The sequence below is a fragment of the Onychomys torridus genome, chromosome 19, assembly GCF_903995425.1.
Source record: "Onychomys torridus chromosome 19, mOncTor1.1, whole genome shotgun sequence".
NCBI classification, from domain to species: domain Eukaryota; kingdom Metazoa; phylum Chordata; class Mammalia; order Rodentia; family Cricetidae; genus Onychomys; species Onychomys torridus.
Genome location: NC_050461.1, coordinates 22,660,960 through 22,680,730, shown reverse-complemented (window position 1 = coordinate 22,680,730; position 19,771 = coordinate 22,660,960). Strand labels below are relative to the sequence as shown.

Sequence of the window (19,771 nt, the reverse complement as noted above, 5' to 3'; positions counted from 1 at the left end):
GGAGACCAAATGTATCTGAGTAAAACAAATAATTCTGAGAGAGGAAGAGATAGACAGACAGACAGATAGATGATAGATAATCTATAGATAGGCAGAAAGGTAAGTAGATAGATAGATTATAGATGATAGGTAGGTAGATAGATGAATATATAGATAGTTGTTAGATAAATAGATGATCTTGAGGAGACCAAATGTATCTGAGTAAAACAAATAATTCTGAGAGAGGAAGAGATAGACAGAGAGACAGATAGATGATAGATAATCTATAGATAGGCAGAAAGGTAAGTAGATAGATAGATTATAGATGATAGGTAGGTAGATAGATGAATATATAGATAGTTGTTAGATAAATAGATGATACATAGATAGACTGGTAGATAGATAGATACATAGATATATAGATGCATAGATAAATTATAGATAGATAGATGGATAGAGAAATAGAGAGACAGACAGATAAGTACACATATACATACATAGTAAGACAGAGCCCAACGATACTTGAGTATTTTAATCCACTTTTTCTCCCCTGTGGGAACATGAATGGAATATTTCATTTGCTTTCAGTTTCCTATCTGTAATTAGGATTAAATAATGTCTAGTTTTTGTTCCTCAATAGTATACTGACAATGAGTCTTATAACTACAGTCTTATGAACACTTTTAGACCTGTTGATATATGTAGATAAATGAAATGGTCTCAAAGTCACATTCTGGTTTGGCTGTGGGTGAATGTGAGGGCTAGTTATGGTTAACATTGTCATTAAAATGACTGTAACCCTTATAGAATAGTTTGCAATACCTTAAGATGTGGTTACCTGTGACCATTATAAACAAATATCTTAGTTTAAAAAGATAGAATATACTAGAGCTGAGGAATTGTGTGGAGAGATAAGCTTTGGTGGGAATGAAAACCAGATTATACACTTTTTTACTTTCTTTTATTTTTCTCTTTTTCCTCTTTCCTTCCCTTCCTTCTGTTTCCTTTCTGTCCCTAACTTTATAAAAACAAAACAAAATTAAAAACTTCTGACTCATAAGGAGACTTTAGTAATACATGATAACTTTATGCTTAGAATATTTACTCATCAAAGAAACAGAAAAGTAAATAACATGTAATGCCAGAAAATGCAGATTTCTAACACAAATCCATTAAAATAGTTTAAGTGATTTATATTAAAGAGTCACATAATCAATTTCAATTCTGACTATTATGCATAGAAAATAAGATAATTTTTATAGTTTTTTATGCTAGAAGTTTTAAATTTATAACATGTTAAATCTTTTGTTTTGACCCTTTGTTTATTTTGAAGCTTATAATTGGGGGGAGAATAGGACAGTTTCTTGGAATTAAAGAGTAAGCCTAGAGGTGAGTGCCTGGGGTTATAGCCAGAGAGGCAACAGCCCCTGGGTCCCACCACTGGACACAGGCCATCCCAGGAGGACCTGACCAACTTGGCCCCAGTTTCCAGCCAAACAGCTGGCCCTTTGGGAAGGCTCCCCTTTTCCAAGACTGCAGGCAGACCCTGCAGTCTCCACACCCTGCCCCCAGACCCATCTGCCAGAGACCCCAGCCACTTCCTAAGAATCAGAGACAAGCCCCCAGCTTCAATCCTGCCCTGGAACTCCCATCTGGACCAGAGACCAGAGGAACTCCCATCTGGACAAGAGGAGCTCCCATCTGAACAAAATAAGGAGACCCCAGGGACTTCACAAGACTCAGAGTCCAACCCCCCAGCTCCTATCTGGCCAGCACTCTCATCTGGACCAGCGCTCCCATCTGGACCAGAGCTTCCATCTGGACCAGAGAGAGGCTCCCTAAATCTGTCAGCTCTTTCTGGACCAAGTACACTGATAAGACCAAGAACGAACCCAAGAGGAGATGGGCAGACATCAAGGCAGAAGTACATACAACAAAATAAAGAGCAATACAGCATCACCAGAACCTAGCCCTTCTTCAACAGCTAGACCTAAACATCACAGAATGGAAGAAGAAAGAGAAAACAACCATATAAGTAACATCATGAAGAGGCTAGAGCCTTATATAGAAGAAATCAAAAATAAAGTGGAGGAACAGACAAACAAAAAAATGGGAAGAACGCTATAAAAAACTAGAGGAAAGGACAATTAAAGCAGAAGGAAACAATAAGTCCTTGAAATAAAATCATGAAAAAGCAAGGGAAACACTCCAAGACCTGAAGAGGGAAATAGAAAAAATGAAGAAGAAACTAGCAGAAGGAATGCTGGAAATAGAAAATCTGAGTAAACAAACAGGAACTTCAGATGCAAGTATAACCAACAGAATGCAAGAGATGGAAAAGAGGATCTCTGGTGTTGAAGATACGGTAGAAGAAATGGATTCATCAGTCAAAGAAAACACTAAAACTAACAAAGTCATGACCCAAAATGTCCAAGAAATTTGGGACACCATGAAAAGACCAAACCTACGAATAATAGGGATAGAGGAAGGAGAAGAATACCAACTCAAAGGCACAGAAAATATATTTAACAAGATCATAGAAGAAAACTGTCCCAACTTAAAGAAGGAAATGCCTATGAAGATACAAGAAGCCTATAGAACACCAAACACACTAGACCCCCCAAAAAAGTCCCCTCGCCACATAATAATTAAACAACTAAACGTACAGAATAAAGAAAGAATATTAAGGGCAGCAAAGGAAAAAGGCCAAGTGACTTATAAAGGCAAACTCATCAGAATAACACCCGATTTCTCAATGGAGACTTTGAAAGCCAGAAGGACTTGGACAGATATAATGCAGACACTAAGAGACCATGGATGCCAGCCTAGACTAATATACCCAGCAAAACTTTCAATCGTCATAGATGGAGTGAACAAGACCTTCCAAGACAAAAACAGATATAAACAACAATTATCCATCCACAAACCCAGCCCTACAGAAAGCAATAGAAGGAAAATTCCAACCTAAGGAAGGCAGATACACCCATGAAAACACAGGCAATAGATAACACTACAGCAGTAAACCCCAAAGAAGAGAAGGACACACACACTACCACCAAAAAATAAAAATAACAACAGGAACGAACAATCACTGGTCATTAATATCCCTTAGTATCAATGGATTTAATTCACTTATAAAAAGACACAGACTAACAGAATGGATATGAAAACAGGACCCATCTTTCTGCTGCATACAAGAAACACACCTCAAATTCAAAGACAGACACCGCCTAAGAATAAAAGGCTGGGAAAAGACTTTCCAGTCAAATGATCTTAAGAAGCAAGCTGGTGTAGCCATCCTAATATCCAGCAAAATAGACTTCAAACTAAAATCAATCAAAAGAGATGATGAAGGACATTACATACTCATCACAGGAAAGATCCACCAAGATGAAGTCTCAATTCTGAACATTTATGCCCCAAACAAAAGGGCACCCACATATGTAAAAGAAACATTACTAAAGGTCAAATCACATATAAAACCCCACACATTCATAGTGGGAGACTTCAACACCCCACTTTCACATCTGGACAGATCGGCCAAATTGAAATTTAACAGAGACATAATGGACTTAACTGATATTATGGCACAAAAGGACTTAATCGATATCTACAGAACATTCCACCCGAATAAAAAAGAATATACCTTCTTCTCAGCACCCCATGGAACCTTCTCTAAAATTGACCACATACTTGGCCACAAAGCAAATCTCAACAGATACAAAACAATTGGAATAACCTCCTGTGTTCTATCAGACCACCATGGTTTAAAGTTAGATTTCAACAACAGAAAAAACTACAGAAATCCTTCAACCTCATGGAAACTGAATAATGCTCAACTGAACCACCAATGGGTTAAGGAAGAAAAAAAGAAAGAAATTAAGACTTCCTAGAGATCAATGAAAATGAATACACCACATACGCAAACTTATGATACTATGAAAGCAATGCTAAGAAGGAAATTCATAGCACTGAATGCCCACATAGAGAAGCTGGAGAAATCTCATGCTAGTGACTTGACAGCACATGTGAAAGAACTTGAACAAGAAGAAGCAAAGTCTCCCAGGAGGAACAGATGACAGGAAATTATCAAATTGAGAGCTGAAATCAATAAAATAGAAATAGAACAATACAAAGGATTAATGAAACAAAGAGTTGGTTCTTTGAGAAGATCAACAAGATAGAGAAGCCCTTACCAAATCTAACCAAAAGACAGAGAGAGAGCATCCAAATTAACAAAATCAGAAATGAAAAGGGGGACATAACAACAGACAATGAGGAAATCCAGAGAATCATCAGGTCATACTTCAAAAAACCTCTATTCCACAAAACTGGAAAATCTAAAAGAAATGGATAATTTTCTGGATTCGTACCACACACCTAAGTTAAATCAAGACCAGATAAACCATTTAAATAGTCCAATAACCCCTAAGGAAATAGAATCAGTCATTAAAAGTCTCCCAACCAAAAAAAGCCCTGGACCAGATGGTTTCCCTGCAGAATTCTACCAGATCTTCAAAGATGACTTAATACCAATACTCTTTAAATTGTTCCACACAATAGAAGCAGAAGGTATATTACCAAACTCCTATGAGGCTACAATTACCCTGATTCCTAAAACAAACAAGGATGCAACAAAGCAAGAGAACTACAGACCAATCTCCCTCATTAACATTAATGCAAAGATAATCAATAAAATTCTGGCAAACATACTCCAAGAACACATCAAAACAATTGTTGACCATGATCAAGTAGGCTTCCTCCCAAGGATGCAAGGGTGGTTCAACATACAAAAGTCTGTCAATGTAATACACCATATAAACAAACTCAAAGAAAAAAAACCACATGATCATCTCACTAGATGCAGAAAAGGCATTTGACAAAATCCAACACCCTTTCGTGATAAAGGTCTTGGAGCAATCAGGAATACAGGGAACATACCTAAACATAATAAAGGCAATACACAGCAAACCAACAGCCAACATCAAATTAAATGGAGAGAAACTCAAAACAATACCACTAAACTCAGGAACAAGGCAAGGCTGTCCCCTCTCCCCATACTTATTCAATATAGTAGTTGAAGTTCTAGCCAGAGCTATAAGAAAACATAAAGAGATTAAGCGGATACAAATTGGAAAGGAAGAAGTCAAGCTCTCCCTATTTGCAGATGACATGATAATATACATGAGTGACCCCAAAAATTTAACCAAGGAACTGATACAGCTAATAAAAACCTTCAGCAACAGAGCAGGATACAAGATCAACTCAAAAAAATCAGTAGCCCTCCTATATACAATAGACAAACAGGCTGAGAACGAAATCAGAGATACATCACCCTTTACAATAGCCACAAATGATATAAAATACCTTGGGGTTACTCTAACTAAGCATGTGAAGGACCTCTATGACAAGAAATTTTAGTCCCTGAAAAAAGAAATTGAAGAAGATGACATAAAATGGAAAGATCTCCCATGCTCATGGATAGGCAGGATTAATATAGTAAAAATGGCAATCTTACCAAAAGCCATCTACAGATTCAATGCAATCCCCATCAAATTACCAACACAAATTCTTCACAGATCTGGGAATAATAATATTCAACTTCATATGGAAAAACAAAAAACCCAGGATAGCCAAAAGAATCCTGTACAATAAAACTACCTCTGGAGGCATCACAATCCCTGACCTCAAGCTCTACTATAGAGCTACCATAATAAAAACAGCTTGGTACTGGCATAAAAACCAACATGAAGACCAATGGAATTGAAGTGAAGACCCTGACATTAACCCGCACACCTATGAACATATAATTTTTGACAATGAAGCCAAAAATGTACAATGGAAATGTGAAAGCATCTTCAACAAATGGTGCTGGCATAACTGGATGTCAATGTGTAGAAGGCTGCAAATAGATCCATATCTGTCACCATGCAGAAAACTTAAGTCCAAGTGGATCAAAGACCTCAACATAAATCCAGTTACTCTGAACCTGATAGAAGAGAAAGTTGAAAGTACTCTTGAATGCATTGCCACTGGAGATCATTTTCTAAATATAACACCAGTAGCACAGACACTGAGAGAACCAATCAATCAATGGGACTTGTTGAAACTGAGAAGCTTTTGTAGAGTAAAGGACACAGTCAACAAGACAAAGCAACAGCCTACAGAATGGGAAAAGGTCTTCATCAAGCCCACATATGCCTGAGGGCTGATATCCAGAATATATAAAGAACTCAAGAAATTAGACATCAAAATGCCCAACAGTCCAATTAAGAAATGGGCTATAGAACTAAACAGAGAATTCTCTACAGAAGAAGTTCAAATGGCTGAAAGACATTTAAGGAATTGCTCAACATCCCTAATTATCCAGGAAACGCAAATCAAAATGACTCTGAGATACCACCTTACACCTGTCAGAATGGCTAAGATCAAAAGCACAGAAGACAGCTTATACTGGAGAGGATGTGGAGCAAGGGGAACTCTCTTCCACTGCTGGTGGGAATGCAAGCTTGTACAGCCAATGTGGAAATCAATATGGTGCTTCCTTAGAAAATTGGGAATCCCTCTCCTCCAAGACCCAGCTGTAGCACTCTTGGGCATATACCCAAGGAATGCTCAATCATAACACAAGGGCATTTGCTCAGCTATGGTCATATCAGCATTGTTTGTAATAGCTAGAACCTGGAAACAACTTAGATGGCCTTCAACTGAAGAATGGATAAAGAAAATATGGTACATATACACAATGGAGTACTACTCAGCAGAGAAAAATAATGACTTCATGAGGCTTGCAGGCAAATGGATGAATCTAGAAAAAATCATCCTGAGTGAAGTAACCCAGACTCAGAAGCACAAACATGGTATGTACTCACTCATAGGAGGATACTAGATGTAAAACAAAGATGACTAGACTGCTATACAACTCCAGGGTGGCTACCTAGAAAATGGAACCCTAGGGAAGGCCCAGGGATCACCCAGTGACAGAGAAATGGACGAGATCTACATGAACAACCTGGACGACAGTGGGAGTAATGAAGGGCAAGATTTGAGGGAAAGAAAGCTCAGGGGAGCAGGAGATCCCAGCTGGATCAAGAATAGAAAGGGAGAACGAGAAATAACAGACCATGATAAATGAAGACCCCATGAGAACAGGAATAGGCAGAGTGCTGGAGAGGTCCCCTGAGGTCCACAATGTTATATCCTCTGTAGACTGCTGGCAATGGTCGAGAGAAAGCCTGATCTGACCTAGTCTGGTGATCAGATGACTAAACACCCTAACAATTGTCTTGGAACTCTCATTCAGTAACTGATGGAAGTGGATGCAGAGATCCTTAGCCAGGCCCCAGGTGGAGCTCTAGGTGTCCAATGGTCGAGAAAGAGGAGGGTCTGCAAGAGTGTGAATTGTTGATACCACGACTGCAAAAAGCACAGGGACAAATATCCAATAGAAAGAAAGCACATGAATTATGAACCAACAGCTGTGGAGCCCCTCGCTAGATCAGGCACTCTGGATAAGTGAGACAATTGAATAGCTTGATCTGTTTGGGAGGCACCCAAGCAGTGGGACCAGGACCTGTCCTTAGTACATGAGCTGGCTGTTTGGAACCTTGGGCTTACACAGGGACACATGCTCAGCCTGGAAGGAGGGGACTGGACCTGTCTGTACTGAATCCACCAGGTTTAAATGAATCCCCAGGGGTGTCTTGTTCCTATAGGACATGGGAATGGAGGGGAGGGCCTGGGGGGAAGGTGGAGGTGGGGGCGGGAGGGGGGAGGACAGGGGGACCCATGGCTGATGTTTAAAATTAAAACACATAATAAAAAAAATAAAATAAATAAAGAGACTTATTGTCAACAAAAAAATAAAGAGTAAGCCTAGTAATATATAATGGTTATGGCTTTAAGAATAAGCTGTGACATGTTTGTTAATACTTGCCTTTAAACTAAATTAACCTTGGTAATATTTCCTCTTAAAATAGTAGGAATTTATTTTGTAATTACAATGAGAATAATGTATGTTCTTGTGACCTTGTATTGAGTTTGTGTAGTAAGTAATACAATGGAACATTACATTTGCTTAGAAGAAACACAACCATCACATACCTCTCCCTGGATTACTAAATGTTATTACCTCAAATATCGGTCATGTAAATGGCCTTTCATGAATTCGTGGAATGAGTTCACCACAATAGAATAGTTATAGGTTCTGAGCAGTAAGATTTAACACAAGTTTGTACAAAGACTTCTCTTTCCATATGAGGGTGACAGTTTGTAATGAAAATTTTCGTAGGTCACAATGGTCTTGAAAAACAGCTTTTATGTAAAGGCCAAAATTTTATAATAGGTACTTGTCAAGCTAAAAAGCATGAATACACACTCATGCAGATGGAGATGAAGAAAGCAGTCTTGAACCGGCAGCTCATGAGTGTTTCAAGAGAAAGAATATCCTTTATGTACATGGAGCAAGGAACCCATCTGACAACAGAAATTGACCAGTCTCCCAATCCACAAAAAAAAAAAAAAAAAAAATGAAAATAAAAATAAAAATAAATAAATAAATAAAAATACACTGTCTATAGTGTTGGACACTACTTGATAGCCATGTGACCACAGACTGAGGGGCTTTGAAATATGTCAGTGAGTTACCTGCAGCTCCATGCCACCTCTATATTTATGATTCTTTTAAAAGTGTACATCCAATATTTCCCCATAGCTGTGAAAAAAATGTGTGACAACAGCAGATAAATGAAAGGAGAGTTTATTTTGGCTCATAGTTAGAGTCTACAGTCAATCAAGAGGAGAAAGGCATGGCAACAGGTTCAGCTAAGTATCAGGAGAGGAAATTAGCATATAAATCAGTAGCTTTTCCAGATGCAAATAATGAGTTTGTGTTAAAAGAAATTAGAGAGAAAAAATCCCATTCACGAAACTTCAGAAAAAAAAAAATACTTAGAACTAAATTTCACCAAGGAGTTGAAAGACCTCTGTAAGGAAAATTTCAAGACACTAAAGAACTGAAGACAACAGGAGATTAAAGACTTCTTATACTCACACAAATAGTGTCATAAAAAAAATGCATTTTCCATCAAAATTCCAATGACATTCTTTACAGAGCTCAAAGGAAAAATCCTATGATTCATATAAAATCACAAATGATCTTGATTAGTCAAAGCAATCCTAAGCAGAAATAGCAATGCTGGAGGCATCTCAGATTAAGTTACAAAGTCATAATATCAAAATCTATGTGGTATAGACAAAAATAATAGACACATAGACCAATCCACAGAACAGAATACCCAGAAATTAACCTAAGTTGACAATGGTGTATAAAATATACATTGGAAAGAAGACAGTTCTTCAGAAAAAGATGCTAAATAAACTATATTTCCATATATAAACAATGACATTACACTGTATCTTTCTCACTACACCAACATCAACTCCAAATATACCAGGCCTTAATCTTAGACCTGAAACTCTGACAACGCTACAAGAAAACTTAGTCAAAACCCTTGAAGACATAAGCACAGACACAGACTTTCTGAATGGGATTCAAGTTACTTAGAAAACAAAGCAAAAACTGGCAAATGGGATTTTGGGAAGTCAGAAAGATTTTGCACACTGAAACTAATATTCAGCAAAGTGAAAATAAAGCCTATAAAATAGGACAAAATATTTTACAACTGTACATGTCCTAGAATTACTGTCAAGAATCTATAAGAATGTCCCAAACTAAGTACTCCAATTAAATTATCTCATCAATAAATGAGTTAGTGAATTAAACAGGTATCAACTGGAGGAATGTAAATGACCAATACATATTTATGTATTTAATAATGCGTTCAACATCTTTTTCCTTCAGGGAAAAGCAAGTTGTAGTGACACTGAAGGATGGGTATTGTGACTTATACCTACAGTGCTAGCTTCTAAGACATAGAACCTATCAAACGGACCATGTTAAGTTAAAATTATAAATTCTCCCTTAGAAAAAATGGACAAGACAATTTTTGTTAAATGTATGAATTACATTAAACAGAATTAAAATTCTACCAGTTATTTTCAAAATGAATTGCACATATAGTTGCCTACACTGACCTATAATATATTTGTTATTTTTCTTTAGTGGTGGCTGAAATAGAACTTATTTTTAAAGGGTTAAAGATGAATTTGTTGCATCCTTTTGTCACTGGAGTATTTCTCTGGCTTCTACTTAACTTTCTGGCTCTTGCATTTTCCACAAAAAGAATTCAGAAAAGATGCATAGAAGCTGTAGAAGACAGGCAGAGTTATTTACAGAGTATATGTGGCATCCTCAGAGGATGAGAACAGGAAATGGCCAACTTGTCAATGCAGAGTAGAGTATCTGTCAGTGGGTAGATGAAAATGGACAATGGTCAGGGAGACCATGGTGTCTATTTAAATTTTAAGCAGGGTTTATATTTATAAAGTCTCAGCAACAGACAGCTTTCCTGAGTCATGTTTTACTGTCAAGGTGACTGACAGAACCATTTGGATTGACAACTGCATGTCAGGGCAACAATTTATGAAGCCACTTTCTGGATAGTAATTCTAGGAAGTTGAGGACTCTTAAAATCAATATTGAGTAGTTACCAGTTAATGACCTTACTGGACTCTCAAAATGCCCTGTCTCCTCCCAGTACCAGAAATAGGACTAAAGTCCCATCATCCTGACTGATAATTAGCATGGAGCCTACATATTTGAATTTCATAATAGCACTTTACAATAATAACACAACCGTATAAGGTTCGAACTGTGGAGGCCACCATTCTTGGTTCTCATTCTCATATTTCCCCATCATAAAGGTGATGGAATTTTATCCCTCTTCAATCATAAGCACAAAATAAGCCCTTCCTTCTCTAAATGGCCTTGGCCCAAGTGTTTGATTACAAAAGGAGAAAAGTAACAAATACAGACAGAAAATTCAAACTCCGGCGAGTGTGTGTTCAAAATGTTGAGATTCAAAGTCCTCAGTGTGGTAAGCTGTTGTTTATGAAGATGGCATCTAACCTAATATACTAAATAGTTATTTAAAAAAAGAATTATACTGGATGACCCTAGAATATATAGGCAGTACTAACTGACCTTAATATGCTAAAAAAGGAAGACCCCAAGTTGGCTGTGTATGGAATTGGGAGTAGACCTGGGAGGATTGGGAAAAGGGAATGAATCTGATCAAAAGGTCATGTAATCATATATGAAATTCTCAAATAATAGACATGTTTTATTGCATCTTTTAAAAATATCTTTTTAAAAATTTTTGACATTATAATTACAAGTTTTCTCATCTTACCCTTTCTCCCTCAACCCCTCTCTTTCATGTATCCCTCTTTCTTTCAAATTCATGGTGTCTTTTTTTAATAATTGCATGCACATATGTATATGTATACACATACATTTTACTAAATCTAATCTGTTCAGCCCATATACTGTTTTATTTTCATATGTGTTTTCAGGAAGGATCATTTGTTATTGAATAACCCCTTAAGGAATTGAAACATGTATGAGTTATACATGAATCTTTAGGAATATTCAACTTTTTAAAATTATTGACTACTTATATCTCCTATACATAATAGTACTAGAAATATCAAAAAGAAATTTATTATAATAAAAGTCAAAAATTCTATCAAGTAAAAACATGTATCTCAAAGTTTTTACTTTAAAGGCTATAATGTCCATTGCTCACAGTAGTAGTGTTCAGTAGTTCTGAAGTCAAAAATGAGCTTAAAGGTTAAGTTTCTTGTCATCTGTCAATGGGAGAATTAATAGCCTATAGCAACTTACACTTAATGCAGTTTTGCACCAAAACTTTTGATGACAAACTCTGAGAAGCGACCCTCAGAGCATGCTGTAGCTACTAAGACCTAGAAGGTCCAACATGCTGTGATCTGTGAAATCTTCAGAAAACATGGAAGTCTTTCTGGTGAATGCTGGGATACAATGCAGAAGTACACATCACTGCTCGGGGAGAGGTGGAGAGAAGCCATGTGGGAGGGAAGACAATGTGTTTCAGAGTTGAGCTGAGCTGAATGTTCTGGTCAGAGAAAGGTCAGTCTTGACAAGAGCAGGGACGGCAAACTGTGCCAAACTCAGATGCCAAGCCACAGAGCCACTCCAACTGGTGGATTCCATTTGCTTTCAATTATGAGCCTAGCAAAGGGTTCTTTTGTTTCATGTCAATAAGAATGGCAATCAAAATAAGCTCTAACAGGTGCAAAAGCTTATTTTGCCCTGGGCTAAATGTACCTTTACCCAGATATGGCTTGCCAGTCTAGGTTGATGGCAAGGAGGTGGGTTTTTGTTTTCCATGTGGATGATAAGTCCTTAGCAGAGACATATCAGCAAAGTTAGTCACTGTTGTTGCTGTAGCATAATATTTTTATTTCAAAGTGATTATTAAACCAGCGACTGACTGTTGCATTGCAGGGTCTAAAGTCATTTCAATACTTGGCATTTGAGCACGCTCTTGCCGAAGTTTGAAGTTTCAGTCCAAACAGCTTTGGTGGCTTTCTGCCATTTTCAACAGCTCCCTAGGGACTCTGGGTCCAGCTGTTTCAGTAAGCTGAATTGTGGAGTTAATTCTGAAGGGGGATAATGAAATTCCAGTATGTACCACTGTGTCAGTAAATCAAAAATTTTGATTGAAAGAACCAGCTTTTTCCCCTGGGTAACAAGAATGAGGAGTTAATATGCTAATTTGAGTCTGAATTCAGCCCCTTTGCTCTTCTGATTTTGTATTAGTTCTCCCATTTATGCCTGTGCACATGTCAATTGGAAAATCTGCTAGTGGAATGGACAGCCAGCTGTCTGAGGTGCAGAGGCAGAGCTATAGATTAGGTGTTCCCTCGGGGGTCTTTTTAGTCGGGGCTCTGAATGCACAGCTTATCTCTCATAAACTTGGTTCCCCCTAGAGAAACTTTAAAAGAGGCTTTGTTTTTTGCCAAGAATTTCTTTTTGGATGTCAGCTTAATTAACAATGATCCAAAGAAAGAAAAATGAGTTCTTTGTGGTCTATGTAAGTCCTGATTTCCTACCTTATTTTGTGAGGTTTTTTTTTTTTTTTTTTTTTTGTGTGTGTGTGTGTGTGTGTGTGTGTGTTTTTTTTTTTTTTTTTTTTTTTTTTTTTTTTTTAAATGAAACTAGTTTCTAAGGAGCACCTAAAATAACCATTAAGTGTGAAGGGGAAAAAAATTGCAGTTCCTGAATGTTCTGAGGTGGGTTCCCCCGTTCCTGTTTCTAGGTTATATTTAAGAAATTTTAATATGCTATGAAAGTTTTCAGAGATAGAAAGCAAAAAAAGATATTAGCTTTGCTTATAAAATATTGGAATTTCATATATTCCAAAATATTATTAACAGTGTACTGTATGACAGATACTGGTATGAACATGGTCTGAAAAGATGTGCTTCCCTTAAAAGCTATAAACAATAGCAATATTATTACTTATTAATATATATTAACAGATGGTCTAATTACTCAACAAAGTAAGCATAGATAGTATAGAAATTTACAGAGGAAACACTTGAACAGAGCCTGAAGAGCAGGATATAGAAAATGAGGACATATAGTTTTGGGAATTCAAGATGGAAGACACAAAAAACAAGCAGAGAGAGAAGTGTCACACAGGATACATTGGTGTCCTGTAGTACTACAAAAATCTCTGTTAAGACGGAATGCCAAGTTTAAGGTAAAATTCCTGACAAATGAGATTGGATTGTAATCAAATATCAAATCACTTGAACAATGAAACATTTCTAAATAAATAAATATGTAAATAGAAACTAAGTGGATAGTTTCTACTTGTGACAGATACCATGCTAAGCAATAGGTAGAACACAAAGATTTGTTATCCACTCGGGCTTTGTTGAATAAAAGTTTCACAGCCTCAGACAAAATATTATGGTATTGAAAGGTGTAATATTGTCATGCCCACAGCAGACATGCTGGTCAGACATTCTGAAAGGGTCTTCTGCCCTCCTGTCCTCACAGTCTCTGCCTAGGTTAATTTCCTCGAGTTTTTTTTTTTTTTTCTTTCTTTCAACATCCTTCAATGTCACATCTACCAAAGGGCCTTCTCCAAATATGTAGATGAGATTAGGTCCCCATTATCCACACTGACATGTCATCCTGCTTAGTTTCTCTGCAGCAATTACATTAAATGCAATTAACTACCTCTGCAATTATTTGTTTAGCATTCATCATCCATTAGCATGCTGACATCCCATTGAAAGGAAAGGTATTTGTCTTGCCAAAGATAATCTTCAGCTCTTAACAAATGGTCTCTCTACATTCCTGTGTAAATATGTGGTAGGTAGGGGATAAAAGAAGAGAGGTAAGAGACCACCAAAAAACCTTAGGTTGAAACAGCTTAAAGAATGAATAAAATTAGGAAATAGGAAAGAGAGAATGATGTCTGGTTCAATTTCTATAGTTATACCTTGCTGATTAATAAACACTATGAATAAATAATAAGGTAAGTTTTGAACCCTCCTAGGATAAATAACTGGTTCATAGTTCACTAAATTAAGTTTTGTTTCCTTTAGGAAGATGTAATATCATTACAGTTTCATTGTTATTATTTTAAAAACATTAACAAAAGCAGTTTATAGCCATTGTCCTATGCTTTAGGTTTAGGAACTTATACACTTTCATTTCTGTCTTTATATTCCTGATATTCATCCAATATCAAAATTGGAATATATATATAGTGTGTGTGTGTGTGTGTGTGTGTGTGTGTGTGTGTGTGTGAGAAAGAGAAAGAGAGACAGAGACAGAGAGAAAGAGAGAAAGAGCAAGAGAGAGAGATTAAAACTTATTAAGTTAAAGATTAAAAAACTTAGAGACGTTCATGTTTTTGCTGTCAGATCTATTTTAGTTCAGTTTATGCTTGGATGTGAAATAAAAGTGAGGACCAAAACAGCAAGTCAATAATTATTTTGAAGTTTAAGTATATAAACCTTTATGGCAGTTCAAAGGTGATTTCTACAAGTGTTCTATAAGCTAAACTGTCTGTCACACAATTATCTCATAACTTATTCCATTGATTTAAATTAAAGGTATTATCTGCTTCTTTCCAGTTTCACAAAGAGAAAAGGAAAAGGGGAAAGAAAAAATCAAAGAAGGAGAAAAACCTGAGAAGAAAGGTATGTAGTTATTCTTTTTACCACTCTAACATTAAAGATTTTTCTGTTGGCATTTCTCTTTGTTACGTTTAGACTTTAGAGATTGTTGATTTTTTCTTCTAAATTTTATATTATATTTATTTTCATGGACTAGAACCCCAAAAGCGGAGTTTCTAGACTACAGCCCATTGGGCTCTTGTTACCATGTTTGTCTTAGGAAACATGTCAGCTTTTCCTTGGGGAGTTGTGTGCTTGTTAGAGAATATTACCTGAGAAAATACTGGTCAGTTTTATAGGGGAAAGGCCATTCTCATGATTTTAATTCAATAGACTATTATATTACTATATTTGTTTGTTATTCTTTGTTTATTGAGAAAGGATAGGTAAACCAACTTCACTGTTTTAATCATGAAGATGCACCACTAAAACCTTCCCCACACTGCTCTAACCTCGCATTTCCCATTGCATCTCACCCATGTGTTGACATAGCCACTTGTGTAAGGTTTTATGAGGCTCTCCAGAGCTTCATTAACAATATTAATATAGCATTCCTATAATTAATGTGATTAATTTATATATATGATGCTTTACTATCATATTAGTAATTTATATTATTTTCCCTTATTTTATACAAAATCTGACATGCGTTATATTCTGACTTTCTTAAATCAAAAATTCATCCTAGAAAATTTTCCATATCTGTACATATTTTTCCGTTGTTTTTACAAAGCATCATAGTATTTGCAAAAGGCTATCTTATGTTGTATACCTTAACTTATTGTTATTTGTAGAATCAACCATACTATGATTTTAGTGTTTTAGATTTCTTCCTGTGTGACTGTTCACATTGCTTGCCCATTCATACTCTGGTGTGTGTGTTTGTGTGTGTGTTTATTCATTTTCCTATAGTATATACTATATTATATATAGTATATATTATTAGTATATATTTTTCTATAGTCCTATAGAATTAGGACATCCATTTGTAATTTATTCTATAGTAATAGCTTTCTTAAGTTTTTTTTTTTTTTTAATGTTCCTTGGTTTATATTTTTCTTTGATCAACTCCAGTGTGCTTCATCGTTTTGTGTGGAGCAAGATTATGGTTTGACTTTTGCTGCTGTTTGACTGCATCACATTTGCATCCACAATATAAGAGCCAGCTGACTTTTTGGGGTTGTGAAACACTGCAGCTTAGCTAGAATATGTCAAATAGATGGGATGTTTATGAACCAGAGCAGAAGAAACATGCTCCAATCTTACTTATTACATAGTCACACTTGAATATTAGAGTTAAATAGTTGCTCCTTTATTAATATTTACTTAGTGGTAATTTTCTTGAATTTTAAAGCTCCTCCTATCTTCTTGGCCTGTCTCAAACATATTTGTTCATTTCTCATCTGCTGGTGAGATGCCACATTCTGATATCCTGACAAAAACAAATAATCTTGTGGTTCTTATTAATTTTCAAGTTTCCATATTGCTAAGTGTTTTCTTTAAGTAACTAAAAATTTGCTCTTAGATTATAAATGTAGAAAATTCACTCAAATTGAAAAATCAGAAATAAAATGGTTTCTGAATTTCCTGTACACCAGTTAAAGATGTTTATGCTTTAGGATGCACTGTATGGAAACATTGGCATCTTCCAAAAATGAGCTGTTTATTTGAACTATCAGACTATGCTGCACATGCTATTAGACCTTTCCAATTATCTTATCCTCAGCAGTGAGACCTTAGGATTTCTTAGTGCATACAGAACACAGATATGTTAAATAAATTAACTAAACAAATAAGGGGAAGATATATTTCAGGTATTGTGTAGTACATAGTTAAATTAAAATCCTTATTATTTTAATAATCATTTTAAATTATCTTATATAATGATGTTGATTCTCAGAGAAAGGTGTTACCCATTAGGGAAATGTTTCGCTTATGAAATGACATTGAGGTCCAGCAATTGGTAAGCAGGCACTAAAAAGGCTCATCATCTTTGCAATGTCTAAAGCAGCCCTTTAGGTAGGGGAGTTGCCTTTTCTCAAATGCCAATTGTGTTTCTGTTGAGGAACACTTTGTTAATCAGTCTTCACTCAAGATAATATCATCTCTTGATATTAAAACTAAAATGAATTATTTTCACAGTGTGTGTGTTTTCTATTTTTTATAAAAGTGTTTCTTTTGGGCTTTATTTCCTCATAACATTATATACTTGGAGTAGAAACCTATGAAAGAAAGATGACAGATCTGGCTTTCAACATACTATTTGTTTGTTTTGGCCACAGTCTCACTATTTAGACCTGACTGTCCTGGAACTCACCTTGTAGACCAAGGTAGCCTTGGACCCACAGAGATCTGCTGGCCTTTGCCTCCCTAGTACTTATTAAAAGTATTTGCCACCACAACTAGCTACTTTCTAATTCTTAACACCAAATTGTATATTGTACTCTATGTTGCGATTACCCACTGATTACTATATTCCTAAGATGGGTCCCTCAGTGTTGTAAATCCCCGGTTATTCTATGATTTGGGTGCCTATAAAACTGTAGCCAGAAGAAAATTGGATTTGAAATGTACTTAAACGTATATGGGATGGTAATTTCATGATGTTAATTTTCTGTTTAAGCAACCCACAAGGAGAAACTTGAGAAAAAAGAGGAAGGAGAGACAAAGACAACGGCAAAAGGTAACTTTCATCTTTATTATCATCATCCTTGAAGTCTCTTGACGACGAGAGTGTATGTTTTTGCTGAAACTTGAATGTTTTTAGTTATTTTCCATTTCATTGAAATACAATGATATAAAATTGGGTATCAAAAGAATAATAAAACCAAATTAAAAAAAATCTCAAAACACAAAAGGAAAATTCAATGTCCTCACATATGATTGGCAGAATTTTCTCCTCTATGACCTTTATCCCACAGTGTCATCTCCAAGATTCTTTTGCAGAGGTAGAGTTTATACTAAGAATAGGGAAATGACCCCAGTGTAAACACCTGTACCCAACAACCAGCTAGAATGTATTTAAAAGCATAGAAATTTCACAGAAAGCAAAGCAAGTTTTAAAGTTTGTTGTTTTAGCCTCCTTGGCTACCATGAAAATTGTGGGGCATACAGAGGGACCCCAGACAACAACAACAGGAAGCAAATTCTGTATTCCTATTGAATAAGCATGGAAACTGGTTTTTTCCTATAGGAACTCCACTAGAGAGCACAGTAGATTGGTGGCTTCATTTTGGTCTCGTGAACCCTGTGATGAAACCAGAATTTGCATGCAAAAAGCACTGTGATAATGTGATTCAAGTCCATAAAAACATTACTTCCATATTTGGGAAAATTAATTGAGCTGTATTTTTTCTGCACTAAGTTGGCCTACCCAATGTTTTATGTGTTTGAAAAAATTCACATTTTTACTAATAGAGCAATTATGTCTCCTCAATGTAAATGTTTTCCTCATATTTTAAAATGTGTTTGATATAAATAATATACTGGAGCAATCTTATTCCAGCTCCATCAAGAAACTAGTTATGCATAGAAAATAATCTCTATCAAATAAATAACTATTTATATTATATAGTAATAACTGAATTTTTAGAATAGATTCTGAAGCCAAAATTTGTGATAATTCATTGTTCTTTCAATGAGGATACAGACATATCTGGTCTCACTTTATTGTTTTTACAAATATGATTCTTTGCATTTGGATTCCTGGTGTTGGGATTATGAGCTTGTGTCAACATATTTAGCTTTTTATATCGATGAGGGGATTGATTTCAAGTCCTCATGCTTATACTTTAACTAAGCAATCTCCACAACCCCTCAAATTCTTATCATAATGTTAAAGTGTATTCACTAAATATAAAGGTGAAGTTTGAGTATCCAGAAGCCAAATGCAAAGTATCATATTTGTAAAAAATATGTGAGAAAAGATATGTGTGTTTCCTATTGCTAGAACAAAAAATTATCACAAACTCAGGACAAAAATAATGACCTTAGGTTAACTAATACAGGGTTTTAATACAATTACTTCCTAACTCTTTGTCTTGCACATCACATAGTTCATGTTAAACTCATCTGGTTCATTGACATTTTTTGTCAATCATCTGTTCTTTGTCACAAATTCATACTGACATGGTAGTTGACTTTCCTAAACCTAGCAACAGAGAAAATCAAGACAGAAACCATAATCTTAGGTTGATTAATATGGAATTTTTCTTCAATTACTTTTGCCCTAAGATTATTGTTTAGCATGTTACAAGACTAGCCAACACTTCTGGATAGAATGTAGGGGTTGTTGGAAGCCATATTCAGCCTGCCACTATGGATGCTTCCCATTTACATATGTAATATTGATGAGTAGATGTAAACAATTTATATCCATTTTACACACGTATAATATCCTCACATGTGTATTTTTGTTTTATTTACTCCATGTATATAAGTTTCATTAGGGCCAGAAATTTGCATAATGATCTTTATGTGATATGTGGAAAATATGGTATTTTCTAGGAAAATAGAAGACTGAAAAGGGATAAACTAAACAAGTGACATCTGAGTTAGAAATAAATGAACACCTCTGGAATGGTGTGATAGGTGTTGAAGCTAATGATTTCTGGCACTTTCTTAGAACACTGTTTTTTGTTTTGTTTTTGTT

The 19,771-nt window shown here is 35.7% G+C and overlaps 1 protein-coding gene across 1 annotated transcript in view; it reads left to right on the top strand.

The window, feature by feature from the left end:
- Trdn (triadin) overlaps nucleotides 1-19,771 on the top strand; it is a 124,495-nt gene that overhangs the window by 94,651 nt on the left and 10,073 nt on the right. Inside the window, exons 6-7 of the mRNA XM_036169278.1 lie at nucleotides 15,079-15,144; nucleotides 17,744-17,803. Of these exons, the coding sequence (XP_036025171.1) occupies nucleotides 15,079-15,144; nucleotides 17,744-17,803 (126 nt within the window). The remainder of the gene's footprint in view (nucleotides 1-15,078; nucleotides 15,145-17,743; nucleotides 17,804-19,771) is intronic.